The sequence below is a fragment of the Lactuca virosa genome, chromosome 9 (genome assembly GCF_052849685.1).
Source record: "Lactuca virosa cultivar CGN04683 chromosome 9, Lactuca_virosa_CGN04683_v6, whole genome shotgun sequence".
In the NCBI taxonomy this organism is placed as follows: Eukaryota; Viridiplantae; Streptophyta; class Magnoliopsida; order Asterales; family Asteraceae; genus Lactuca; species Lactuca virosa.
This window is the reverse complement of record NC_136434.1, coordinates 1,215,063-1,238,524: the sequence shown is the minus strand read 5'-3', so window position 1 is coordinate 1,238,524 and position 23,462 is coordinate 1,215,063. Positions and strand designations below refer to the sequence as shown.

Below are 23,462 nucleotides of genomic sequence, written 5' to 3'. Positions count from 1 at the left end.
TTTCCTTCGTTTCATCCAGTCGTGACGCCAACGAGATCCAATCTCGACGAGTTGCAACGAGCAGGGGGGCGGTGTTCCCCCCGTTAAGACGCCGTCGCCATGCGCCACGTCACCGGCGTTACATCTCGTTTGGCCAATACCGATTGCTCTAAGAACATTTGTTGTTGATTAGACTCTATAATCATTACTAGAAGTCGAGTTGTGTATCATTAGGCCGTCTGGTATACACTACACAAACCGTCTCGTGGTTTACGTGGCCACGGAAAACGCCCGTGCACACTACCCCGACCATTCGTGGTTCGGCGTGTTCGTGGTGATTTGTGGTGGGCAGCACGAAGGACCACGGCCTTCTTCTTTCTCAGAGCAGCCTTCTTCTTCTTCTCTCTCTTTTCTTCATGGTCGTGAAGGGTACACCAGCAATAGTTCATGGCTGGTGATGGTCTCGTGGTTCCGTTGTTCGTGATATGTATAGCGGAAGGCCTTAAAACAAAGGTGAGAAGTTTGAAAGGAACATGATTAATTATTTTCCGATTACTTAATTATTATAAATCAGATAGGAGTAGCTAGTATACATCTGGCATATCTGATTTGTGTTATGTAATTATAACATCAAAATCACTCACGATCCATTCTGCCTCTTCGGGCTTGTCACTTACAAATATCTCAGTTCCGACATCAAGTGATGTCCATATCCTTGTAGCAGCTTTAGTTCCTGGATCCTGCATATATCCAATACATATTAATTAATTAATTAATTAATTAATTAATTATGTATATAATAAGTAAGTAAGTACGTACCTGATAGAAATAAAGTCTGCTAGAGAGGGCACCAACATCAAGGTCCCAAGTCCTTGCATCTCCGACCCAACCGTGTCCTTGGATTGTTGGAAATCCGTAGTCCTCCCATATCGGATGAGGCAGCAACTGTACAAGTTCTTGAGCCTGCGGATTGCTGTAGGGGTCGCAGGTGCTGTATGGCTTCTCCAGGTGGCGTGGGTCTGCATTCCCGGGAGCACAGTAGTAGTGGTAGGCCCCATACGGGAACCTGGCAGTGTCGTTCCTGTAAATCTTTGTGTTGTTGGGGGTAATGTGGTAAGGCGGGCAGTTTCCAAGTGCTGATGGGGCACACCATGCCGGGGTCTCGGGATTTATGATCATCTCGCTGTATCTGGTAATGTCTGTCAACACATCTCCATCACAAGGATCTCCATTGTTTTTCCAGCAGCTCCCCATATCTATCAGGTAGAATTGGCTCTTTGATCCTCCCCCTTTCCTCACATCCAGCCTCAACCTCACTTTGAAATTAGGGGACTCTGGAAGCTGTTTGTTAAATAAATATTACAAAAAATTGATTCCTAGAATATATATACAACGTTTCAAAAAAACTTAATTAATTATTGGCAAAAAAACCCCTCACATCTATAGTAAAATTAAACTAGTATATATATACAGTGGGAGCTTATTTATTCAATTCAAAGCTTTTCCAAATAAGCTTTAACCATTCGCTTTTTTAATGATTGTGATTATCAGTTTTATAGATATTCAACAAACTGTGAATACACAGTTTATATAAACAACAATAAAATAATATATAAATAAAATTGGTGCTCTTATTTATTTCGTGTATATCTCGTCGGTGGATTTAAAAAACTCGTCTAATTAATTTGGGTTACAGGTGTATTAGTCATTATTAATAAGTGATGATAAAGCTCTATTTTTTATTCATTTATTTTTATGCATAAAGTAAAAGTTTAAAATAAAACTTATTTATCACGAGTGAAATAACAAATGGGCAACAAACTGCGCCGCCTTATTTAACTTTATTATTAACTTTTTTTTAGAGTCTTAAATTAATGAGTTATGTTTAGATGTGCATGATGAAAATACTCAACAAATAACAAATCGGTTCCGTTTTATATATGTGGTAACATTCCATATTTCCATCTGATCACTACTGATGAGTGATGAGCCAGCCAAAGTGCCAAACAACAAGTGATGCGATTTGATGGATAACTCGTACAAAGAATATTAAAATAAGACTGTCTTCCTTTTCAATTGTTTGGTGACCCACCACCCACCACAAGCTTTTTTTTTTTTTTTACCAAATGGAGAAAAGGTTTTATATAAATACTCAAAGCAAAGTGATATAGAAATTCTTTTTTATACAAAGGGATATAACATCTTTTTGGTTCCATAAGGTTCATCAAAATTCCCTTTTTTCATAAATCCTTTCACAGTCACAATAAATGCATATATGCTTTGAATGATTAATTTGTCCTTTGAAGTTGAACACCCTTAATTTGTGTATAAAATGATGACAGACCTTTAAGCAACTATAATCTAAACAACAATTAGGGAGTAAATGAAAATTACCAATAAAGCAATATGGTGTATATATGATACTATGATGATGATCTGATCCATGGTATGTATTATTGTCCTATGATATGATGGAGATTTAGGTACAACTAGTAATTTAAAAAGGTTAGGGAACATACGTACGGTTTTAAGCATGCCTCTTGTGTCGTAATGGTAGCCGCCAGAGAAACCTTTGGTAGCATCAGCTCTGAGGTACAACATGAGCCATGGGTAGAACTTTGAAGTTCTGAGTTTGTGACTGAATTCCCAACTACCAACTCCAACTCTCTTCTCCCAATTCACCTCAAAATATGAAATATCATTGCTGCCACCGCCGGAGTTGATCTCCTTCAAAGAATAATCTAAATCATAAGTGCCGTTGAAACCACCTCGCATAACTGGATCCGAATCCGAAGCATACTTTGTAGACCCAGTGAAGGAAATGGAGGTGGGGTGATGGGCCAAGATGGGTTGATTCATACAACCATCTCCAAAACAAGGGAACCTTCCCGGCGGGAAAGGAGGCACCTTTTTACCGTTCTCCGGACAGAGACCAGAGGTGGTGTCGTAGTTGCCATTCTTCAACATAATCATCCAAAACTGCCATGGGCTGCTTTCGTTCTCGTTCTCTTTGTCTGCCACTTGGCATAGATTGCCCAGATACACCTCTTTCTCTGCTGCGTAAAGGTCTGGATCGTGAAGTGCTTTCCGACTCAATCCAGAAAATGAGTTCCCCACCCCCAACCTGTTATCCGCCTCCGTTACTTTGTGATTTAAGTAGTAGTAGTTGCCTGAACCTCCTCCATCTTTACCTTTAACTAAAAGATCATGCAGAATCATTAATTAATCTGAAATAGTGTCAAGGAATTAATTTGAAATAATACCGGTGGAGAAGAGATGGAAGCAATCAGCAGCTCTGGGACTACCCATGGAAGGGGCTTCCGTTCCAACTTCATTGCAAAAATTCCAGGCTTCGAATGCGACTCTCAGCCCATCTCTCTTCATTCCAGGGTCGCCAACAGCAGATCTTGATGATGATGATGTAGTTTCAGAATTGATGATTGCAAGGGAGGCGGCGGCGACCAGGAGGTGGCAGTTAGACATCAGCAACACATATCTCATCATATTAAACGCCATGCCCATTCGTGAACCGAATACATGTGGAATATGACGATTCACGATGGAGCTTGTGTGGTTACACTTTACAGCCTAAAGCTAGGACTAGGAAGAAGCTCTTGTTTTACGCAATAGACTTTCCCAATGCTTAATTGCTTATGCTTTTTACCCTTGCTTTCCATGTCCCTAGTCTAGTGGAGTATAGAATGCGCCAAAATAATTCAAATTAATAATCAACCGACCAAAATTAGTTTTATTTTGAAATTAATTGCAATGATTATTTAGATGATGAATTACTTTAGGGTTACAGATTAAACTATTAAAGTAACAACATATTTAACAAAAGTTACAATTTTTTTTTGGGTTTTGCAATATAAACATTTTCTCCATAACATTGTATTTTGGAGGGGAGCGGAGTCCGGATTTCGAAGTTGGCATTCAAAATTGTCATTTAGACATTTTTTTTTGCACAAACATTATGTGTGTTAGTTAGATTGCTGGTGGTAATGGTAGGACTTAGGAAGAGCTGGAATAACATAAGTCATAGTTAATGGTTTATAAATATTTACACTAACAATAAAATCAATTAAAGAGTAAACTACTTTCAACTTTGGTCTAAAAAAGTTTGGATTCGTATCGGTGGTTTAATTTTGACTTTTTTTTTTTGGCCACTCATGCTAACAACCTTCAACTTCATTATGTTAAGTCAGCCATATGCTATCCATGTGAGGGTATTTTTGTCATTTCACTAATTGTTCCCATTATTTAAGTATATTCTATTATTAACTGTTAAATATGACTTGAGCATTTGCATCATTCTAATGGAACAACTGAGTTAAATGGAGCATTTAGAACTTAATGGAGAACTTGAGATTCATGGAGCATGCAAAGGAACAGATCATCTGAGAAGAGAATAGATCATCAGACAAAGGAACGAATCAAATGACAAAGGAACGGATCTTCCAAAAGTGTGTAAGGATCAACTTGGAGCACTTGGAGCAACATGGAGCAACATGTTGCGCCATCCAAGTAGAAGTTGTGCCATCCATAATGATGTTGCACCAAGTAGATAGAAGTTGTGCCATCCTTAGGGATGTTGCGCCAAATGGAAGCATATTGTGGCATTATAAAAGAAGTTGTGACATGAGTAAGGGTGTTGCGTCATGCAAGAGAAGTTGCTCCACATAGGAGAAATTGCGCCATCCTTAAGAGGAGTTGCGCCATATAGGAGCATGTTGCGCCAAATGGGAAGGTGTTGCGCCATCTTGGTTCCTTAATGAGCCATGATATCCCTGATGAGTCATGAAATCCTCTATGGTGCTTAAAAGTTGGTGATGCTCTAGGAATACACCATGTTGTGCCACCATGATGGATGTTGGGCCACTAGTGTTCATGATGCGCCACTTGTACATCATGATGATCCATTATGGCTCAAGGTGCTCCATCATGTGTGTTTCTGATACACATGTGCTGTATATTGTGGAAGAATGTTCTAGAAGCTACTGCATGGTGGATTATGATTGGTTGACACCATCCATTAGCTACTGCATGGCGGATTGTGTCTTGAATTCTATAGTGACAGACGAATCTTTGTTAATTTGTACTTGTAACCTCTGTTTGAGAACTCTAAAATAAAGAATACTCTTCTCCTGCCTATGGACGTAGGTCACCTTGACCGAACCACATAAATGTTATGTCTTGTGTGCTTATGTTTTTGCTTATTTTCCGCTTTACTTCCTAACAAGTGGTACTAGAGTTGCGGTTTGTGTTCATATGATTGAAGATGTCTATTTATAAGTTTGATTTGGATAAGTTCAATGGTTCAAATGACTTCACTTTGTGGAAGGTGAAGATGATCGCTCTTCTGGTTCAACAAGGATGTGCAGCGACACTGGAAGGAGAGGCAAAACTGCCAAAAGATATGGCGACTGAAAAGAAGGTGGACATTCTGACAAAGGCAGATAGTACCATTCTATTGAGTTTAACAGATGAAGTATTGAGGGATGTCGTGGATCAAACAACTGCTTTTAGGATTTAAGAGAAACTTCGTGACAAGTACCGGAACAACTCTCTGACGAATAGGTTATATCAGAAGCAATGGTTGTATACTCTCAGAATTTCTGAAAATACCCAAGTGAAAGATCATTTGGATAACTTCAATCACATCATCTTGGATCCACAAGGTGTTAATGTGAAGATTGAATATGAAGATCAGGCGCTCATTCTCTTTTGTTCTCTTCTAAAATCATATGAAAATTTCATTGATACCATGCTCTATGGTAGGAGAATGATCAATGTGAATGATGTGAAGGATTCTTTGATGTCCAAGGAACTAAAAAGAAAAGTTTCAGTTGGAGAAGAGGTTCCCGATTCTGGTTTATTCGCAGGGAGAGGAATGACAGAAGATAGGAAATGGGGAAACATAGGGAGGCCACGTTCAAAATCGAAGTCTAAAGGTTCATCAAATGTGAAATGTTACAACTATAAAGAGATGGGGCACTTCAAGTGAAATTGTCCACAACTGAATAATAGAAAGTTCAAGAGTGAGTCAAGCAGCAATAACACTACTGACGTGGTTTAAGAGAGTTCTTATGAAGGGGATGATGATGAGGCACTGACTGTAAGTACATCAAGTTCTGCTGATGCTTGGGTCTTGGATTCTGGAGCATCCTATCACATGACGTACAATCGTGACTGGTTCGACCCCTTCAAAGAGTGGAATTGCACAGTCAAGATGAGTGATGATTGGGTGAGCAGTATCAAGCAAGGTTGTAGATCTCGTTACTTAGTACCTGCTCGGCCGACTACCAAGTAGCGAGTACTCAGGAGTACTTGGCGAGTACTCGGATTCGGTAATTCATGTAGAAATATTTTTAGGGAACTTATATATGTCAAAATCATAAGTTAAAATCTTAAGTTGATTGAAATATATAACAAAATTAGATACATGTGAATACACAAAAACTGAAAAACACATAATGGTCTCACTTCGTGAATAATTACTAAAAATTTAAGATATATTTGTAGTAATAATCACATGTGTGTGTGTGTGTGTTAAATATTAAATCGTTACATATATTATACATATTAATCACTGAGTTGACCGGGTTTTACAACACTGCTCAGTTCAGTAAGGGGCCGATCGGGGAGTACTCGAGATTCTGTAACTCGCCTCGGTAAAGGGCCGAGTAGCGACTACTCGGAGGAGTAATCGGCCAACTCGGCGAGTTTTACAACACTGGTATCAAGGGTAGTGGTACTGTGCAGATCAAGATGCATGATGGTATGGTCGTGAAGTTTGATTGCTGGTACATTCTGGAACATCAGAAGAATCTAATTTCTCTTAGCACGTTGGCTAAGAATGGGATGAGGTACGCTGGTGAAGGTGACTGGGTCAAAGTCACCAAAGGTGCTTTGGTTATAAAGAAGGGAAAGATGAATTATGGAGGGATGTACATTGTGGAAGGCAGTACGATTATGGGAAAGGTGGCTATCTCCTAATCCTTGAATGAAGGTGATGACAAGACAGAGTTGTGGCATCGTATGTTGGGGAACATAAGTGTAAAATCCCAATTTTCAAGGCCAAAAATTTCATTTTTACATTAAGTACCTCATGAATTAGTGTACCAAAACATTGTCAAGGTTACATCAACTTATAAAAACCATAACGTCATGTTTCAAAATCACAATATCAAAAGTTATGAAAATCAGAGTACAATCCTAGAAACTCCATGCGGAAATCATGTGTGTGTGTGTGTGATGCACTGCTACACCGCCGACTCCTTCCCCTTGGACGAAGAGGTACCTAAAACCAAAACTGAAACTGTAAGCACAAAGCTTAGTGAGTTCCCTCATCATACCACATACCAAAACCATATACATATTACCGGGCAATTCTGGGGTGCCCGACCTACCCATGTCAAGCCATTCTGGGGTGATGACCTACCCATGTCAAGCCATTCTGGGGTGCTGACCTACCCATGTCAAGCCATTCTGGGTGCTGACCTACCCATGTCAGGCTATTCTGGGGTGTCGACCTACCCTCCGGTCTATCTCAACCGAATACGGGGACTATTTCACCCCCTACCGCTAGCATATAATATCATATCATAATCATGTTGTCAGACATATCTGGGGTGTTTGACCTACCCATTGGTCCTAGCGACCAAATCGGGGACTAGTCCCCTCCTACTGATACTATCTCACATAACATAGCATACTATCATACACATATATCAAGCACAAACAACCCAGATGATTATCACAAAGACAATCATCACAACTAAACAATTACTAGTGGGCCGACCTTGGTGCCTTAGACCCACTTCTACTGGAAGGTAACTCACCTCGATGTCGTGTAGTGTCTGAAATGTCCTCGGCGTGAAAGTCGACTCCCCTCGACTCCTCAATCCCTACACGACAACCCTTCTAAGTTATTAATTTGAACATGCAACCCTGACCAGGGTCAACTCAATTCAGTCAAAGTTAACATTGGTCAAAGTCAACATCCAGTTGACCTTACTCGCCGAGTTGGTCTACCAACTCGTCGAGTCCATACTCCTCTAACTCGAACCAACCCCCGACTCTACTCGTCGAGTCTAGCAAGAACTCGACGGGTTCTCCTTCCATCATACCATCGGGACCATCTTCATCCGACTCGCTGAGTTCATCCTTGAACTCGTCGAGTTCATCTCCCTCATAAGAATGTGTCCATTCTATGACTCGCCGAGTTGTATGAACAACTCGTCGAGTCCATCTTCAAAGATTGGGAGATTGCCTTGGACTCGCCGAGTTTGCTCAACCACTCGCCGAGTCCCATGATTCCCAGGTCCTTTATGAGCCTAAACAACCGAGGGACTTTCCACCCTATCATATGATCCCTCTACAGAAAGGATTTGGTGGTCGTTACACCTTGACTCGCCGAGTCCCAAGAACGACTCGCCGAGTCCATCCTTGACCATAACTATACAATCGATTTAAATGGGTCTTAATACATCAAAACCATAGATCTGGCCTCCTAATGTCCATTTTCACGTAAAGTTCCAAACTTGATGCACATGCATGGGGTCCTTGGCTCAAAAAGCCCTAAAAGGTGGTCTACAAGATGCATGGGGTGTTTATGGCAAAAAGGTGGTCACCTTTATGCCATAAAAACCCCCAATAGCCCTAGATATGAAGCACAAACTCACTTCTTACACTAAATACCGAATACATCCTCACTAGGGCTTAGAAGGATGTAGAAAATGTCCAAAATCAAGATCCAAGCAATGAATAGACAAGGTTTCAGCTTTATACTTCAAGTAAGCTGGAAATGAGTTCAAAACTCTGGATCTTCTTGTTTCCCCTTGATCTCACAAGTCTCCTTCTCCTCTTCAAGCTTCAATCACTCAAAAGTAACACCACAAGGCTCAAGAATACACTAAAAACGGCTAGGGTTTCGAGGTAATGCTTTCTGGGAGTGATAAGGACTGTGGAGGCTGAGATAATTTGTTTAAATAGGGTGCAAACCCTCAAATTTAGGGTTTCATCCAGACAGCTGCTACTCGCCGAGTCGGTCTACCGACTCGCCGAGTAGGTCACTTAACTCCCGTGTCCACGCCCGATCCTACTCGACGAGTTGATCCTTCAACTCATCGAGTCCCATCGTAAAAATGATAATTCTTCATTTTAAAAAAAAATACTTATCAAGAACCGGGCGTTACAATAAGTGAGAAGGGCATGTCAATTATAAGTAAACAAGGACTGCTTGGTGGAGAGGCTACTGTAAAGATAAATTTTTGTGAAGCGGACGTCAAGGGAAAGCATCACAAAGTGAAGTTCGGTACTGGTCAACACACAAGTAAGGAAATCCTGGAATATGTTCACTCAGATCTGTGGGTCCTGCACTAATGAAGTCTCAAGGAGGATGCTCATACTTTTTGACGTTTGTTGAAGATTATTCAAGGAAGGTTTGGTTGTACTTTCTGAAGACTAAAGATGAGGTGTTTGGGAAGTTCAAGGAGTGGAAGACTATGGTTGCGAAAAGGACTGGAAAACAAGTCAAGACACTAAGGACTGACCATGAGTTGGAGTTCTGCAATGCTCCATTTGATAACTTCTGCAAGGCAGAAGGTATAGTGAGGCACCGCCCTGTAAGGCACACACCACAAAAAAATAGAGTGCCAAAACGGATAAACCAGACACTCATGCATCGTGCAAGGTGCTGCGGATATTTACAAACTTATCTAAGAAATTATGGGCGGAAGCAGTTAACACTACTTGCTATCTGGTGAACATATCACCATCAACTGCTATAGACTTGAAGACTCCTCAAGAGGTATGGGTCAGGAAACCATCTGACTATTCTGGTCTATGTATATTTAGATGCCCCGCATATGCTCATGTGAATGATGGTAAACTTGATCCAAGGGTAATGAAGTGTATATTTCTAGGATATGCGATATGAGTAAAAGGTTATCGATTGTGGTGTAAAGAAGAAGGAAGAACTCCTAAAGTTATCATGAGCATATATGTAACCTTTGATGAATCTGCCATGGGAAACCATAGAGGATGTGATCCAAGTCAAGCAGGGGAAAAATATCACGGTGCTAACTAGAAGGTGGAATTTTCACCTCAAACTCCAGACATAGTGGTGATAAGTGATGAAGAGCATGGCGGTAGTGAACAACCTAGACAAGAGGAAACCCAAGACAAACCCATAGGATCTTCGTCTAGTGGTGTTGATCCCGGAAGGGATGATGTGCAAGATTCTATAGCATGGAGGATATCAAAGAGATTTGTTTGACAACCTGATAGATATGTGGGATGTATCAATTCTGGTGACCTTGAATCCATTGCTTTTGCTTTAGCAACTGGAGAAAACATTGACACTAAGGAGCCTCAATCTTATAAAGAGGTAGTGGCGAGTAAATAAGCATCAAATTGGTTAATGGCCATGAATGAAGAAATGCATTCTTTGGAGAAGAATGAAACATGGGATCTAGTTCCATTACCGAAGGGAGCAAAAACTGTGGTATGCAAATGGATCTTTAAGAAGAAGGAAGAGATATCAGGAGTTAAACCAACTAGGTTTAAGGCAAGGTTGGTGGCTAAAGGGTTCTGTCATAAAGAAGGAATTGATTATCACTGAGGTATTCCTGTTGAATTAAGGTGTATAAGCCAATAACTAAATTGAGATATTCTTGAATTAGAAGCAAAGTCCTTTTCGGGTTGCCCTCATAACTAGTAATTGAATAGAATGACTTTTGGAGAGAGAGATTGATTTGTTAATTTATTATATGATTAATAAATTAATTGGAAATTGAATAAATGATTTATTAATATATTATACGATTAATATATTAATTGGAAATAATAATAATTAATTAAGAATTAAGAAGAAGTTAATTGAGATTTAGTTCGAGTTAATTATAATTAATTAGAAGTACAGGGACCAAGCTGTAATTGTTCAATAGTTGAACAAGAAAGGGTTTCAAGAACCTCCATAGGGTGGCCGGTTTTGGCTAAGCCCTTTTGGTTTTATAGAATAATCCTATTAGATAAACAAGGGCTAGGATAATTACCAATTTGAAATAAATTATTATATTGTTCAAATTATGGTTTCAAGGGTTCCTTATCAGCTACAAATAGGACCCTAAGGGTAACTATTTTTGTTCACTACTTCTCCTGAAAGGCTAGAGCTGAAGTTCTACTCCCATTTCCTCCTATCTCCTAAAGTTTTCTTGTTTCTAGGGTTTGGGTATAAACCATTAGAGGCACTAATATTTTGGTGCTTGCTTTCCAAGGCTTTGAAGAAGGATTTTGTTTGGTTATTTTCTATAACAATCAAAAGGTATGTAAACCCTAAACCTATGCGAATTTCGATTACTATAGACTTCCCTTAGGGTTTCTTGATGTTCATATATAATTGCTATCAATAGAGAAAACATAGATCCATTCTAGGTTGCATGTGAACTTAAGGGTGAAGTGTTTTTTCCGCTTAAATTGTAATTTTTATAACCTAGAAAACCCATTCTCACCGGTCGTGAAACATGATTCGGGTACTTTTGGCCATGGTGAGTGCATTTAATCTGGAGCTTGAACTACTTCTCGTGAAGACTGCATTTTTTCATGAGAACTTAGAAGAGAAGATTTATATGTCCCAGCCAGAAGGGTTCCTTGATGTATGTTTCCTAAAGAAGTTTCTGTATGGTTTGATGTAATCGCCAAGACAATGGCACAAGAGATTTGATTCATTCATGATCTCGTATGGCTACACTCGAAACCATTTTGACAATTGTGTCTACTCAAAGGAATTGTCACCAGATTCCTATATATATATATATATATATATATATATATATATATATATATATATATATATATATATATCTGTTGCTATATCTTGATGACATGTTCATTACAACCAAGGATATGTATAGAATAAATAACGTGAAGGCGACCCTAAAGAATGAGTTTGAGATGAAGGATTTGGGAGCAGAAAAGAAGATATTGGTGATGGAAATTTAAGGGGTAGAAGAGCGGGGTGGTTGTGTATTTCTAAATAAAAGTAGATTGAGAAAGTTCTGCAGTCTTTCAATTGTGATCTGTCGAAACCAGTTGGAACTCCTTTGTCCGATCACTTTAAAATTGGTCCAGATACTATACCTACAACTAATGAAGAAAGGAAGTACATGAGCAGGGTACCATAATCTAGTGATGTTGGAAGTCTCATGAATGCTATGGTCTGTACCAGACCTGATTTGGCTCATTCATTTAGTATGGTAAGCATGTTTATGAGTAATCCAGGGAAACCTCATTGGGAAGCTGTCAAGTGGACCATGCAATACTTGAAGGGAACGAACGATGTTTACTTGGTGTACGGAGCTAATACAAAAATTGACTTGGTTGGATATGCTGAATCTGATCATGATGGTGATTTGTTGAAGCGCATGTGATGGGCATGTTATATTTTCACTTTGTTCGGATGTGCCATAAGTTGGAAGTCAACGTTACAAGATACCATTGCTTTATCTACAACTACATCCGAGTACATGTCTATGATGGAAGGAATAAAGGAGGAGATATGGTTACATGTGCTTATTTAGAGTCTTGGTATGAAGATGGAAAAGCCTATATTGCAATGTGATAGTCAGAGTGCGTCGAATCTTGCAAATAATTCTATGTATCATGAAAAGACGAAGCACATTGATGTAAGATTTAATTTCATTCATGATATTCTAGAAACATATAGGTTCTCGATATTAAAGATTGATACCAAGGTGAATCCAACAGACTTGTTAACAAAGTCATTGCCCACAGAGAAGTTCAAGCTTTGCTTGGACTTGGTTGATGTTCACAGGAGGTAGGTCCATTCCGGGATGAATGACAGGAAGGGAGTGGAAGTTCTTGTTTGAGGTGGAGTTCAGAGGATGTTTAAGTCAAGGTGGATAATGTTAAATGTGACTTGAGCATTTAGAGTATTCTTATGGAGAAATTGAGTTAAATGGAGCACTTAGAACTCAATGGAGCACTTGAGGTTCACGGAGCATGTGACAAAGGAACATATCATCTGAGAAGGGAATGCATCATCAGAAAAAGGAACGAATCAAGTGACAAAGGAACTGATATTCCAAAAGGGTGTAAGGAGTAACTAGGTGAAACTTGGAGCAATTGGAGCAACTTGGAGCAACATGGAGCAACATATTGCATCATCCAAGTAGAAGTTGTGCCATCCATAAGGATGTTGGTGCCAAGTAGATAAAAGTTACGCCATCCTTAGGGATGTTGCGCGAAATGGAAGAATCTTGCGCCATCATGACAGAAGTTGCACCATGAGTAAGGGTTGTGCGCCATGAAATAGAAGTTGCGCCACATAGGAGTCGTTGCGTCATATTGAAGAGGAGTTGCACCATATAGGAGCATGTTGAGCCAAATGGGAAGGTGTTGCGCCATCTTGGTTCCTTGATAAGCGATGATATCCCTGGTGAGTCATGAAGTCCTCTATGATGCTCAGAAGTTGGTGATGCTCAAGGAATACACCATGTTGTTCCACCATGATGGATGTTGGGCCACTTGTGTTCATGATGTGCCACTTGTGCATCATGATGCTCCACTATGGCTTAAGGTGCTCCATCATGTGCGTTGTTAATATATAGGTATTGTATGTCATGGAAGAATGTTCTAGAAGCTACTCCATGGCGGATTGTGATTAGTTTACACCTTTCATGGGCCAATGGGCTTGGTCACTTCTAGGGTTTTAGGTTTGATCCCTCAAGTATAAATATTGATGCATGCTAAGTCATTTATGTGTCTTGAATTCTAGAGTGATAGGTGAATCTCTATGAATTTGTACTTGTAACCTCTGTTTGAGAACTCTGAAATAAAGAATACGCCCCTCCTGTCAGTGGACGTAGGTTACCTTGACCGAACAACGTAAATAATGTGTCTTGTTTGATTTTGGTTTTGCTTATTTTCGCTTTACTTCCTAACATTAACGATAAATCATAATCTCTTAAGATTGTGTATATCCAGTTTGATATGAATATTGTTGTATTTTAAATTTCCTATATTCTTGCATTTTAATCCTGTATTATTATAAATAGTGCAATATACATCTCTCCAAATCTTTGGAGATTAAAATTCTAAACTCTTATATGATATGAGCCTCTTCTCGATCCTCTCTTCTATAACCTAACAGCTACGCTACTTCTTTTTCTTCCTTATGGCTATCGATAATTCATCCAATACCAATATTCTTTCCATTACTTCCATCCTCCACATGTTAACCATCAAACATTTTGACACAAACTACCTTTCGTGGAAGAATCAGATTACACCTTTACTCAAGTACCAGAACCTTTTCCCATGTTACTGGTTCCATACCAGCTCCTCCTGCGACCACCATGGTTGTAGACAAATCTTCTCCCAATTCCGATCTTACTACTTGGCAAGAAGCAAATCAATGGGCAGTTCTTATTCTCCAAACATCTCTCACTGAAGAATCTATGGCATAATTTCTTGGTCTCTCTACTACTCATGAAGTCTGGTATACTCTTGAGTCCGCATACAACCATGATTTCGTTGAGCGTGTGCAAAATCTTAGCGATTCTCTTTGCTAATTACAGAAAGGTTCGTCTTCTGTTTCTGAGTATGGTCAGAAGTTTAAGTATCCTTGTGATCAACTTGTAGCTATTGGTAAACATATGGATGATGCTGGAAAAATCTGTTGGTTCTTGTGTGGTCTTGGTACCTCATTTGAAACTTTTTCCATCTCTCATAGAGCTATTTATTTGGAAGCAGTTCTTGTGGTTCCAGGCTAACAAAGAATCTCCTGTCTATAAGTAAATTAACCTCTGATTCATCAGTTGATGTTTTTTTTTCTGATCATACTTTTTCTATTTAGAATCGACAAACCAAGGATGTAGTAGCAAGGGGCGGGTGTGAAAGTGGACTCTATATGATAGAGCGAGGTCATAAAGTTTTAGTAGCTCAACTTAATTCCAACAGGCTTCGTGCATCTTATGAGCTCTGGCACAACCGTTTAGCACATGTTTCTTTTTATACTATTTTGCTATTAAATAAAATTGGTCATTTATTTGTTACCTCCATTTTACCCAAACCTAGCACTGGCTCCTCTTGTGAGCTCTCTAAAAGTCATAGATTACCTTTACCTATTATTGAAAAATGATATTTGCATGTTTTGGATATGATACATTATGATTTGTGGGGACCTGCACCAATTATTTCAACTGATGGTTATGCTTATTATTTCATATTTGTTGACGATTTTTAATGCTTCACCTGGTTTTACACTTTTGAAACACAAATCAGACATTGTTACGATCCTTAAAACAGTTTTGTCCTTTGTTCAAACACAATTCTCAAGTAAGGTCAAAGTGTTTCAAAGCGCTGGTGGCGAAGAGTTTCTTAATCATCAAGTCAAAACTCTACCTTTTGAGAATGGTACTCATCATCGTTTTCACGCCCTTATAAGCCTCAACAAAATAAGAGTGTTGAACACAAACACCGTCACATAACATAAACCGGTTTAGCAATACTCTTCAATGCAAATGATCCAGCCTCCTTATCAGGTGATGCTTTTAGCTCCGTCGTCTACATCATTAATCGATTACCAATATTCGTCTTGCAAAACAAATTTCCATTTGAATTGTTATTTCACACGACACCAAACTTCAATGTGTTTCTTACCTTTGGTTGTCGTGTCTTTCCGTATTTACGAAATTACTCAGGTCATGAGCTTGCACCTCGCAGTGTTTCATGCATCTTTGTTGGATATAACACTTAATAAAAGGGGTATCATGTATCGATACGACAAATTCTCAAATTTTATGATCGAAGATGCCAAATTTGATTAGGCTACTTTTCCTCTTAGTGGAAACGTTCCACCGGTGGATCTTGCCACACCCTTATTCTCCAACTTTGAAGAAGCCTCATCGCCACTACCAGCCCAATCAAGGCCCGTTGTCTCACATATTGTTGCTGACCTAGTTTCATCTCCAACTATCTCTATGTCTAGTACTTGATTCATCCATGGGTGACGTTCCTACAGCCTCTACTACTGATGCAAATGCAACTCCACGTATTGCATATCCCTCCTCCGTTGCTACAGTGGTGTCGTCTTCACCCTCTATTACCACGACAACCATTCTCAATTCTGAGACATCGAATTCTTCACCCGCTTCTGTGCACCCGATGTCCACACGCTCTAAATCTGGTATTGTGAAACCTCGTTACTTTGTTGACCTTACTACTCTCATCTCTAGCAAACTACATATGGCTCTTCTTGCCCACAAAGATCCTAAAGGTTTCAAATAAACAACAAAACATTCCAAGTGTCTTGATGATATTAACATGGAAATAACTACAATTTTTAATAATTAAACTTGGGATTTAATACCACCCCTCTGATCAAATTGAACCCCAGACAATTCTAGACGACGAAAAACCCTCCTGAAGGCGATTTCTGATACTTTTCATCACTTTCTGAATATATGAAGGCTGTGGATCATCTCCTACATTTAGTTTAGCAAGATTAATCAGTTAGTATCTCTTTTTATTAGTTTTGGTCGGATTTTAGCCATGTCTAGCTAAAACCCTAGTTTTCAGTTCTACAATAGACTTCATGTGACCAGTTATCAGAGTTGGTTTTCATTGTGTGCTTCTATCTAGTTGTTTCGGTTTTGAGCTTAATGAATGTTTGATTTTAATTCTTGTTAGGCTGATCACCTAGCTAGGGTTTAATCATTATGTTTAATCAGTTAATAGAATATGTAATTGTTCTTGTCAACCGGTAATAAGTAACAAATATCAGATTGGTTCTGTGTTGGGATTTAGTTCTGATATAAACTGAAATTTCATACCTTTACGCTTCTGAGCTTGTGAAAAAGTATTGGGTATTGCTGGGAATTTTACACTGATCTTAATGCAACTTTTTGTTTATCTTAATTAAGAGTTTGTTTAATTAGACAGTAAAAAGTTAAGGTTAACTAAAGAGATTGTTTTGGTTAATTTAACTAGGTAAAAGAGATTATACTAGAGGTTGTTAGTTTTTCTCAGTACCAGCTTAGATAGAACACATTTGGAATAACCATATATGAGCTTGCATGATTACGAAAGTTGCAGCAGAGCTGATTTCGTTTTTATTACTCACTACAATTTTTAGTTTTAGTTTTAAATTAAAAAACCCCTTTTTATTTTTTTCTATTAAATAACTAGTATGCGCCTTACGCAAATAGGCATTGACCGTTAGGTTGTGTCCTTGAGGATTCGACCCTTCTTAAATCGTGTGCGACAGTGGTTTAACAATGATATTATATTGACATGTAACAGTAAGGATTTCATTGAGTGGTTTATTTATTGATTTCACTAGGAGTTTGCCATAAAGAATCTGGGCAACTTAAGTTATTTTTTAGGTCTTCAGTTATCTACACCAATGATGGTTTGTTTCTAACTTAGACAAAATATGCTCTTGATAGTTTATCTAGAGCTGGCCTGACAGATGCCAAGCTCGTCTTTACACCTCTTACCATGTCTGCACAAACTAGTCATGGCGACGCCTTCTCTGACCCGACTTTGTATTGTTCTCTAGTTGGTGCTCTACAATACTTAAGCGTTAATCGCCTATATTATCCTATACAATAAATCAAGTGAGTCAATTTTTACATGTACCCACTACAGATCATTTTCAGGCGGTCAAACGCATCCTTTGCTATGTCAAGGGCATTTTGTCTTCTTGTCTCACTTACTGATGCTCACCAAATATTCCACTTGTTGCATATTCTGATGCTGAATGGGACCGATGCATTGAGACACGTCGGTCAACATATGGATACTCCATTTTCTAAGCGGAAATCTTGTTTCTTGGAGTGTGGAAAAGCAACCTACAGTCTCTTGAACCAATTGTGAGTCTGAATATAGAGCGATGGAAAATACGGTTGCTGAAATGGTTTGGATCACACACCTGCTACGTGAGCTTCATATCCCCATTTCCATTAAGCTGCGTTAGTATTGTGATAACAAAAGTGAAATCTTCTTAAGTTAGAATTCTGTCTCCCACAAGCGCACAAAACACATCGATATTGACTATCATTTTTTCGTGAGTTGGTTACTTCAGGATGTTTATCTGCTCGGTTTATCTCTACATCTCAGCAGGTGGCCGATCTCTTCACCAAAGGTCTCCCACGTCTGTTGTCCGAGTATTTAAGATCCAAGCTCTTTTTTGGTCCCCCACATCCTCGCTTGACCCGGGGGAGGGGATATTAAAGATATATCACAATCTCCTAAGATTATGTAGATCCAATTTTATAGGAATATTGTTGTATTTAAAATTTCATATATTCTTGCATTGTAATATTGTATTCTTATAAATAGTGTAATATAAATCTCTCCAAATCATTGGTGCTTGATATTCTAAACTTGTATACCTATTTCTTTAAAGACACAAGACCTCCACCCCTAACCCCATCTATCTCTTTCTCTCTACCCAAACAAAGAAACCCACCTGCATACTTTTTTTACTATACTCAATCCTAAAAAATCGAATTCAATATCTTCCACGCCATGAAACCCAAGAAAACATGAATTCAATATCCAACAAGTCGGCGACCAATACATCAACCCGAAACAACAAATTCTCCTTCAACTACCGTTAGTTCTCCTTGATCCGCTTCTCTATCGCTTGTCACACACATGTAGTTCACCACCATAAATGAAAAAAAAGGTCGGTATCAAGCACAAGGAGCCGAAATTCAATATCTAGTACCATGGTATTCCATTGGGTCGAGGAACCATCCTTGAATTTTACCAACCTAGTTACAACATGTGGTAGGTGTAGATGCTACTGATTTGGTTAGATATGCATATCTTAACGATCGGGTCATACTTTAGATAATAGATGATTTAAGGGTTAAGATTCAAATCATTTGGGTTAACCCACAAGTAGATTGTTTTGAATCAACGACAACTGATAAATGAATAGATACCTATTTGTATTGAATTATTAACCATGTATACTTTATTGATGAATTAGGGTTATGATTGTTCCTGAAGATGTTCATGTTGGATCGATTTTAGAAATCGATATCATCGCCTTTCATCCTCACAATTGTAATCGAACCCTTAACCAACCATCATCTTGACACCGCCAAACCACCATTACTACCCACTTTCACATACCTGATAAGCACCAACACCCCCATAATAGCATCTATGATTATCACATGTCCACCATCATAAACCCACTTCGTTATTTTAGATCGTCATCTCTACACACCAATAATCACTGTCTTTAAATCCCTACCATCTCATAACACCATCATCTATGCCGGCCAACAACACCACTACAACCAAAATAATCTTCACCTCGTTTCCCTTGTTTTTAGAACTAATATTTTCGTCAATTTGATTTGTGGGTGCTATTTAATCTTGAAGAAAAGTTGTTTGTATTTACAAATATTGATATGGGAAGGAGACATGGGTGTGTCTTAAATGTAATGATTTTGTATCGTATGCATATCTGTCTATGAGGCTGTTTGATAGTTGATGATTGAGTTTGATCTGACTACATCAGGGACCTAACTGGGTCTGAAGCTCAGACTGAGTGTGTCTCTGACTGAAACATGTTGTTTGATTACACCTCTAACTAGATGTGTTAAATGTTGAATATGGCCGTTTTACCCTTTTGTTTTGTAATTGTATCATAATCGTTTTAAATTAATAAGTAAAATGGTTTGAAACATGGTTTCTATTCACATACGAACACACATACATGCTCCATATTTTTGAAACTTGGTTGCTATTTTTTCAATACTCTTTCTCCTGTTAATATAAGACCTCCTACATACTTGTGCACACTAAACACATATATTTGGATCACATAAAAAGAAAAATAACATCAAACTTTGAAATTGAATCAGATTTTGGCATTTACTTTGAGATTGTATCCAATTCACCATGAATGGAACTATATATATCATACGGTTAAAATAAACTATAAAATGAATGTCAGTGTCTCTTCTTGAATCACTCTTTCTATTCTCAAAGGCCTTCATCACATCTCTCGTCTCTTAAACATCTCTCTCTTTCATTTCTCCTTATATATACCACCTGAAACACATTTAAACCAGCAAAACCTCATGTAACCAACAATCTTAAAACAAAAAGCAATTTTTTTTACAAAACCTAATATAGGAATCCTTCACCATTTATATTTTTGTTAACCAAATTTTAACAAATCCAACATACATTTTCAACAATACTTCACCCAATGTAGGAACAAGCACATACAACTGACAGAAGGTCTGAAGGTTACAACCACAAGTGTAACGTCCCAAAAATACTGAGTAAAAAAATTCATTTTTAAACAACCAAAAACCCAATCATTCATTCATTTCAAAAGATAATCATAGTGTATAATATATTCTCAAAACATCCGTGATAAATCAGAAAAGATAGTGCAAAATAAACTTTGGGGTATGTAATGTGATCATGTTGGGATCTACCCTTTGCAATCAGAAGTACCTGAAAAAATTTAAATAGGAAACCGTAAGCACAAAGCTTAGTGAGTTCCCCCAAAATACAACATACCATACATACACTTCGATGGGATACCCCCACGGTCTTACATACAAGCGTCATGGGCTTACCCCATCGTATTTCCTTGCACTGTCATGGGCTACCCCCATGGTCTTACATACAAGTGCCATGGGCTACCCCCATGGTCTTTCCTTACACTACCATAGGATATCCCCATGGTCTTTCATACAAATGACATGGTCTACCCTCATGGTCTTCCATTGTAACATACACGTTTTGAAATCATGTTATGTAATTTGAAAAGTTAATAATATTATGAAATATTATGTGAAATTGAGTGTTGAGTTCTAACAGATAGTTTTTACTAGAAATGAAGTAAAACTATGTTTAGAATCACTCATAAAATGTTGGAAGTCTTATAAGATTCCAATTAAAAGCCAAATAGTGAAATTTAGCGAAAATCTAAAATTTATAATAAGTAAAATTTTATTATTGAAAGTTGTAGATAATCTCGTTAGAAACATATAGGCAAAAACCCCATCGAAATCCGAGTTATAACGAAGAAGTTATGACCAATTGAAGATCCGCGATAAAACCGGCACGGTGCTGAATGACGTAAAAAGTGAGGTTTTGATAAACTACTTTTTAGCCTTAGTGATCTAAATTAAAGTCGTAGTATTCGTTAAACCGAAAATTTTGATAAAAAGAATGCCAAAATCTGACTTCGTATGAGGAAGTTATGATTTTTACAAGTTTCAGCTTAGCAGTAGACAGCTAAAAACTCGAATTTTAGATCGAGTGATTTTTAGCCGACACAACCTAAACGAGAATCGAAGGACTCATCATTAGTAGTACAACGGTAAAAAGTCTGACGAAAACGGACGTCGGATGAAGAAGTTATGAATTTTTAACGGATTTACCAGTCCCGGTCTCTTAAAAATAATAATATAAAAATAAAGTCAAAATTTTCCGAGGAAGTCTAAACGAAAGTTGTAGAGCATAATTCTCTCTACGCGTGCATATAAAGAACGTCAAAAACAGAGCTCGTATGAGAAAGTTATGGATTTTACAAGATTGGACACATTTTTCATTTAATTTTCGCATGAATAGTGTTGATCCACGTGGCATCTTCTGATTGGACCGCAGCCTCGCGTGGCACCCTCTGATTGGTCCGAAGTCGTCACCCCTTTCCCCATTGGACCGAAGTCCGGTCCACTAAGAGGCTTCCATCTGTCCGAAGTCGATGACGCGTCTGAGGAGCTGGTGGCTCGCAAGCTCGCCCCGTGTCACCCTTCCGAGCCTCGCACCTGGCCGCCTCGCATGCGCGACTTCTGGCCTCCGAACCGAGCTCCGGCTGCCGCATGGCCGTCGCAGCTGTTGAGCCTCCTAGCCTCATATCCGAAGCTCCAGATCTCCTCCCCTATAAATAGTGGCCTTGCGAGATTAGCCGGGTATTTTGAGAATTTTGCCATTTCTCACCCATTATTCCATATTTTTAATATTTTGACTTCCCCCAAAGCCCCGGGATTAATTCCAATGCCCGAAACACGCCCCGAGATTCCTGAGAAGCGCAAAAAATTTATCTTTTTGGTTTCAAAGCTCTACCTTCGCAGAGCCCGGTTTTCAAGAAAACTCCCGGTTTTCAACGACGAAAGTCATATTTAGAGCCGATGTGCTGCCCAAATTATTATTTTGACCCCCAGTTAATTCAAGGTGATTTTAATACATAGGAACAATTATATGTTATGTGTTATATGTGGTATGTACTTTTCCATGTTATCATCTCGAGTTGTTGTATCCGCTATTTTTATAGCAAAGCTGTACCTCTGACTTGAAGTGTATGACATAGGCATCACTTGGGTATTGGTATGAACCGTTGACCATGAAGTGTATGACATAGGCATCACTTTGGCTTCGGTAGAATGATATTCCTGAGTATTTTCCCCGTGTTATTTTTATTTCTGCTATTTATGATAGCAAAGTTATACCTTTGACCATGTGATCAGTTTAAGAACTTAGATTCACAGTGGTACTGGTATGTAGCCTCTGGCCATGTAGAGAATGTCCCCCAGTAAGTGAACGACTCTATTCTATGGCATTGGCAGAAGGTTAGATAGGGCGTGAAAACCTGAAATCTACCTTAATGTTATTCAGAAATTGTTTGTCTTCAGTGCCATTTGGGCCAAAGCGTTATTAATGTTTATCAAGTATGGAAATTGTTATATCTCATTGATTGTATATCTTAGAATCGAGTCATTGATTGATATGGAAAGCTTTTCGCATTATGCCTTTGTTGTTCCTTGCTCCTATTTGCCTCTGCCATATTGGTATATATATGGCATAACATTATATTGTATCTATTATTGAACTCACTAAGCGTTATCGCTTACCCCTCCCAATGTTTTAACATAATGCAGACAATAAGCACCCAGTATAGTTGGAAGACTTAGAATAGTTTGTAATAGTACTTTTGTACTTCAGTTTATGTTTGTATAAAATTACAATATCTTGGGTAGTTATGTAAAATCTTAAAACATAGTCGCTTTGTATCCAATCTTTTGTAATCACTTTATCGATGTAAAAATATTATTTTATGAATATGCATGTAGCATGTTTTGGAGTAACTATATTGTCAAGTATGAAAGTTTGGGTCTTTCAGAAATATGAAAGTATAGAAAGGGGTTCTTTCAATCATGGTATCAGAGCAGTGGTTTAAGTGAACTAAATCCCATGGATTGGTATTTAGACTTAAACTATTGGAAGTTCAATATATGAACTAAATCATTGTAAATATATGGATACAAACCATAGGAAATACTTAAGTGGGGTATTGGGTAGTGATAAACCCTAGTATTCTAAGACATTAACTTACTTCAAAATTTTTAGAGAATTAGTATATATGAACTAGGAATTTTGAGAATTTCTAGATTTAAACATGAATTGTTAAGTGAAGA

General features: G+C 38.4%; 1 protein-coding gene across 1 annotated transcript; it reads right to left on the bottom strand.

Annotated features, from left to right (window-relative positions):
• Positions 1-513: 513 nt before the first annotated feature.
• LOC145138388 (calcium/calcium/calmodulin-dependent Serine/Threonine-kinase) lies at positions 514-3,649 on the bottom strand. Its single transcript, XM_079072485.1, has 4 exons — positions 3,243-3,649; positions 2,503-3,176; positions 799-1,320; positions 514-719 (listed from the first exon to the last, which is right to left on the bottom strand). Exons 1-4 carry the CDS (start codon positions 3,499-3,501, stop codon positions 594-596), a joined length of 1,581 nt encoding a protein of 526 aa, XP_078928611.1. The 5' UTR covers positions 3,502-3,649; the 3' UTR covers positions 514-593.
• Between the last annotated feature and the right edge of the window lie 19,813 nt (positions 3,650-23,462).